Source organism: Salvelinus sp. IW2-2015, linkage group LG15, assembly GCF_002910315.2.
Source record: "Salvelinus sp. IW2-2015 linkage group LG15, ASM291031v2, whole genome shotgun sequence".
In the NCBI taxonomy this organism is placed as follows: domain Eukaryota; kingdom Metazoa; phylum Chordata; class Actinopteri; order Salmoniformes; family Salmonidae; genus Salvelinus; species Salvelinus sp. IW2-2015.
In genome coordinates, this window is record NC_036855.1 from 900,994 (window position 1) to 906,784 (window position 5,791).

General features: G+C 47.5%; 1 protein-coding gene across 1 annotated transcript in view; it reads right to left on the reverse strand.

Moving 5' to 3' along the window:
- Positions 1-5,791, reverse strand: part of LOC111974732 (transmembrane protein 132C) — a 108,609-nt gene that overhangs the window by 2,169 nt on the left and 100,649 nt on the right. The window contains exon 5 of the mRNA XM_024002696.2: positions 1,594-1,779. Within this exon, the coding sequence (XP_023858464.1) occupies positions 1,594-1,779 (186 nt within the window). The remainder of the gene's footprint in view (positions 1-1,593; positions 1,780-5,791) is intronic.

Sequence of the window (5,791 nt, forward strand, 5' to 3'; positions counted from 1 at the left end):
TATGACCCAGGCTCCGTTTTTCTGCTGCCAATGCAGCTCTTGGCCTCGGCAGCTAACAAGCCATCTCAATCTCAATGGAAAATGAATGGCCTCAGCCTCTTTTGTGCCCGACAATAACATGGGAAAATATTCTGGCAAGTAACTGAATTTGGGATGTTGTTTTTTGGTCAACATTCTATACAATTGTGTGATATATAACAAAGCGAAACCAAAAGTGTTTGTTTTTCCTCAACTCAAACTCATTAAAGTATTAATTTCCACCTATAAAAGTGAAAACTACATTACTTTTTTAATCCAGAAAGAAGTGTTATTTAATAAGTCAGTTACAACTAAACCATCCCAGAAAAGTAATTAACTGTCTATGTTGGAAACAACAACTTATCCCCCCCTTGATAACGGAGAGATAAATAGAAACTAAGCAATAAATAAGGAACTGCAGGTTAACTGCAGAGCAAAATGTTCTGCTTTCATTATAATGAGCGGCGGCTTTTCCAATTACTGTATACTGCCAATGAAAATAAAACCCTGAGATACGAATATAATTACCCAGGGCCACATGCATATAGTACACTGTAGATCAGTACAGTATGTTTTCACCAGAGACACTACAGAGACATGAGCATCATAGATTGAGAAGGATGGTTTTTCCTTGGATATCTTCACTGGAAGATGTGCCTGAGGTCTAAGCGCAATGATATTGGATTACATTTTCAGACCACTAGAGAATGTTTCATTCATTCATTCATCCTTTAACCTGAGGCATATGTGTGGTATGTCTGTGCACAAAGTGGGTATGCGCCCTGTATTCACAACAGTAGTATTGTATCTATTGGTTCAGTACTGTGTGTTACATGTATATACAGTCACAAATCCTGCTCTGAGAAAAACCAACATTATTTTTGATCAATTGAAAAGGGCCTTGGCATTCTCTTAGTATAACTACAATGTGTTTCTTGACTCGACATTCGTTTGTGTGTGTGCGTGTGTGGGGGGGGTGGGGTGTAGTCGATTGTGAGTGTGTGTGTGGTGGTGGATGTGTGTGTGTGTGTGTGTGTGTGGTGTGTGTGTGTGTGTGTGTGTGTGTGTGTGTGTGTGTGTGTGTGTGTGTGGGTGTGTGTGTGTGTGTGTGTGGTGTGGGTGTGTTGTGTATGGGGGGGTTACGTTTGTGTGGTGGTGTGTGGTGTGTGTGTGTGTGTGTGTGTGTGTGTGTGTGTGTGTGTGTGTGTGTGTGTGTGTGTTTGATGTGTGTGTGTGTGTGTGTGGGGGTGTTACGTGTTGGTTGGTGTGGTTGTGTGGTGTGTTGGTGGTGTGTGTGTTGTGTGGGTGTGGGTGTGGGGTGTGTTGTGGTGGTGTGTGTGGTGTGTGGTGTGTGTGTGTGGGTGGGGGGTTAGCGGTTTTGTTGTGTGTGTTGGTGTGTGTGTGTGTGTGTGTGTGTGGTGTGTGTGTGGTGTTGGGTGGTTGGTTGTGGCTGTGTGTGTGTGTGTGTGTGTAGTGTGTGTGTGTGGGGGTGTGTGTCGTGTGGTGTGTGGTGTGTGGTGTGTGTGTGTGTGTGTGTGTGTGTTCAGTGTGTGTGTGTGTGTGTGGTGCAGTGACCTGTTTGGGGCTGTGCAGCAGGTCCTGGGCGGTAGTGGTCAGAGCGATGGCCTGGTTGCTCCCTGACTGCATGGTCATGGTTATAGACGCTACCAGCTGGACCCCCAGGTCTGTGATGGTCACCTTGTCGTCCTTCACCGTCAAGGTCTTCTCTGCCAGGATAGAGTCGGACAAAGGGGACAGGACCTAGCAACCAAAACAACAACAACAAACAACCACACTGGTTATATTGTTTTTACATGGAGAAGAAATTGAGAATTTATTGTGTTACTTTTTAATATTTATTCGGTAAATATTTTCTTTACTCTTCTTAAACTGCACTGTTGGTTAAGGGCTTGTAAGTAAGCATTTCACGGTAAGTCTACACTTGTTGCATTCAGCGCATGTGACAAATAAAGTTTGATTTGATTGGATACCACTGTAAGGGGTTAGCGTCCCCATCTACAGCACGTCAGCTGGTGTCGCGGCGTGGTTTCTAGTCCGGCCCACAAACTCTCTGCCTAGCTTTACCAGTATCTCTTCTTTGTCCAATAAAATACAAAATTCTTTAAATATTTATTATTTAAAGTACAAATACAGCACAAAATGATATTTTGTGTAACACATGTTATGAAGAAATACTGTTCAGGTTGCCAGGGGCGTAAAGTTCAGGTTGCAGGGGGTTTCTCTTCGCTGAAGGTCTCTTAGGGCCAATTCTTCGGCCTGACAGGGGCGTTCTCTTTCAGGCTTGCAGGAGTTCTCTCAGGCTGCAGGGTCTCTTAAGGCCGCAGTTCTCTCAGGTCAGTCCGAGCTAGCAGGCGGGATTTCTTCAGGCTGCAGGAGGTTCTCCTTCAGGTGCAAGGGGGTTCTCTCTCAGGCTGCAGGAGGTTTCTCTTCAGGCTGCAGGGGGTTTCTCTTCAGGCTGCAGGGGGCCTCTCTTCGAGGCTAGAGGGGGTTTGTCGTCAGTCTGCAGGAAGGTTCTCTTCAGGCTAGAGGGGTTTTCGGTCAGGCTGCAGGGTTCTATTTAGGCTGCAGGGGTTCTATTCAGGCTGCAGGGGGTTCTCATCAGGCGGCAGGTGGTTCTCTTCAGACTCCAGGGGGTTCTCTTCATACTGCAGGGGTTCTCTTCAGGCTGCATGGGGTTCTCGTCAGGCTACAGGGGGTTCTCTTCAGGCTGCAGGAGGTTCTCTTCAGGCTGCAGGGGTTCTCTTCAGGCTGCAGGGAGGTTTTCTTCAGGCTGCAGGGGGTTCTCTTCAGGCTAGAGGGGTGTTTCTTCAGGCTGCAGGAGGTTCTCTTCAGGCTAGAGGGGGTTCTCTTCAGGCTGCAGGGAGTTCTCTTCAGGCTAGAGGGGGTCCTCTCAGCTGCAGGTGGTTTTCTTCAGGCTGCAGGGGTTCTCTTCAGGCAGCAGGGGGTTCTTTTCAGGTTCCAGGGGTTTTTCCAGGCTGCAGGGGGTTCTCATCAGGTTGCAGGGGGTTCTATCAGGCAGCAGGGGGTTCTTTTCAGGTTCCAGGGGGTTTTCTTCAGGCTGCAGGGGGTTCTCTTCAGGCAGCAGGGGGTTCTTTTCAGGTTCCAGGGGGTTTTCTTCAGGCTGCAGGGGGTTCTCATCAGGTTGCAGGGGGTTCTATTCAGGCAGCGGGGGTTCTTTTCAGGTTCCAGGGGGTTTTCTTCAGGCTTCAGGGGGTTCTCTTCAGGCTAGAGGGATTTTCTTCAGGCTGCAGGAGGTTCTCTTCAGGCTGCAGGGGGTTCTATTCAGGCTGCAGGGGGTTTCTTATTCAGGCTGCAGGGGGTTCTCTTCAGGCTGCAGGGGGTTCTCATCAGGCTGCAGGGGGTTCTCTTCAGGCTGCAGGGGGTTCTCTTCAGGCTGCAGGGGGTTCTTCATTCAGGCTGCAGGGGGTTCTCTTCAGGCTGCAGGGGGTTCTATTCAGGCTGCAGGGGGTTTCTCATCAAGGCGGGCAGGTTGTTCTCTCTTCAGACTGCAGGGGGTTCTCTTCAGGCTGCATGGGGTTCTAAGCAGGCTGCATGGGGTTCTCTTCAGGCTGCAGGGGGTTCTATTCAGGCTGCAGTGGGTTCTCATCAGGCTGCAGGGGGTTCTCTTCAGCTTGGAGCCTTTTATAAACCACCACCACTCGTATTCCCTAAATACCCATTGGGCTCTGGTCAAAAGTAGTGCCCTATTTAGGGAATAGGGTGCCTTTTCCCTATAGGACTCTGGTCAAAAGTAGTGCACTATTTAGGGAATAGGGTGCCTTTTCCCCATAGGACTCTGGTCAAAAGTAGTGCACTATTTAGGGAATAGGGTGATATTTGGGATTTAGACACTGCAACTGAAACACTTTCGATCCTTAATCCACCATCACTATTTACAGTCCTCTCATAATCCACTGCTGCTGTCACTTCAGTACACGTTTCAGCAGGCACTTCCTGTCTGTCTCACACTCTGTGTTTCCCTGCACAAGCCATATACTATGGCAGCCACTTCCTGTCTGTCTCACACTCTGTGTTTCCCTGCACCAGCCATATACTTCAGCAGCCACTTCCTGTCTGTCTCACACTCTGTGTTTCCCTGCACCAGCCATATACTTCAGCAGCCACTTCCTGTCTGTCTCACACTCACCAGCCATACTGTATACTTAAACATGTCAACATTCAACCAAGACAACTTATCCTAAAGAATAGACAGGGACCAGAGATTAGGAACAGCATTCAACAAAATTGCTGTGCGCCAGAAGACAGCTGAATGTGATTGGTGTAAAAAGATATCGGAGAACAAACATGTCATAGTCAAGCTGATACCCCTCACCACCACGGCAGGCCGCCACTTGTTGATTGACACCACTGGGACTTCTCTCTCCGTGTGAGAGAGAAAGAGAGAGAGGAGGTAGTGGGAGAGGGAGAAGGAGAAATTGAAACATCAAAAAACCTAAAGAGTCCTGACGGCTTATAGCAACGAGGGACAACTCAGTAGAAATTCCCATCCCATGTCTTTGGAGTTTCAATTATATTGGTGTTAGAGAGCCATCTGTGGGATTTCCGTGCTGCGTGGATGTTTGAGGCTCCGGTCCCTGGCTGGATGGGTGTGACACACACCCAGATGTTTCCAGAAACTGTTACACTCCCCCCAGCTACCTCCTTAAACACACTTCTCACTCGGCACAGACATCAATTCAACGTCTATTCCATGTCGGAAAACAACGTTGATTCAACCAGTGTGATTCAACCAACGGTGATTGCCTGTGTGTACTTGTTCATCGTCGTGCAATTTCATTTGAGCTGCAAAATCATTTCTGAAGACTTAAGTGAGCATGCGCTCGCACACACACACACACACACACACACACTCACACTCACACTCACACACACACACACACACACAAACAAACAAAACACACAGATAAAATAATCCCATTAAGGAACAGCAGATATGCTAACACATAAAAGTAGTTTGTAGTGTTGTCATCACTCGCTGAGAGAATGTAATTAGGACGATGGATGGGACGTGTGACGTCATCTTTTCACGGGCCAATGGCAAAAGGGCTTCTGGCGTGACAGCTAAACGGCTGGAAATTGTTTTGTCGCCTTCATTTATTTATTCTTTGCTGGTCGTATTGTCTTATTGAAATGCGGTAATGAGGCCACAGAGAACGATGCAGTGCTCTCAGCATTATACCATCACCACTGAGATTACAGCCCAAATCTGACAGCTAATTGAGTTTATAATGATGTGTGTGAGGACTTATAGCTGCCGCGCTGCAAGGGAATGAATCAACATGGCTATGTTTGTGGGGGAAAAAAAGCCCTTCAATCTGATTTTCGATATGGGAATCATGCCATTACTCCACAAAAAATTAATTCTATGCAAATGTAAACAGACAGCTGATGTTTTGGAAAGGAACTGGTATACAGGTAACTACCAAAATAAAGAAAACACCAACATAGTGTCTTAATATGGCATTGTGCCACCACGAGCCAAAACGGTTTCAATGCGCCGTGGCATAGATTCTACAAGTGTCTGGAACTCTATTGGAGGGATACAACACCATTCTTCCACGAGAAATTCCATCATTTGGTGTTTTGTTGATGGTGGTGGAAAGTGTGGATGGTGATGAGGCCCAGGGTTTAGCTCCGTGGGCTAAGTGTGTACCTGGATGGTGGTGAGGCCCAGGGTTTAGCTCAGTGGGCTAAGTGTGTACCTGGATGGTGATGAGGCCCAGGGTTTAGC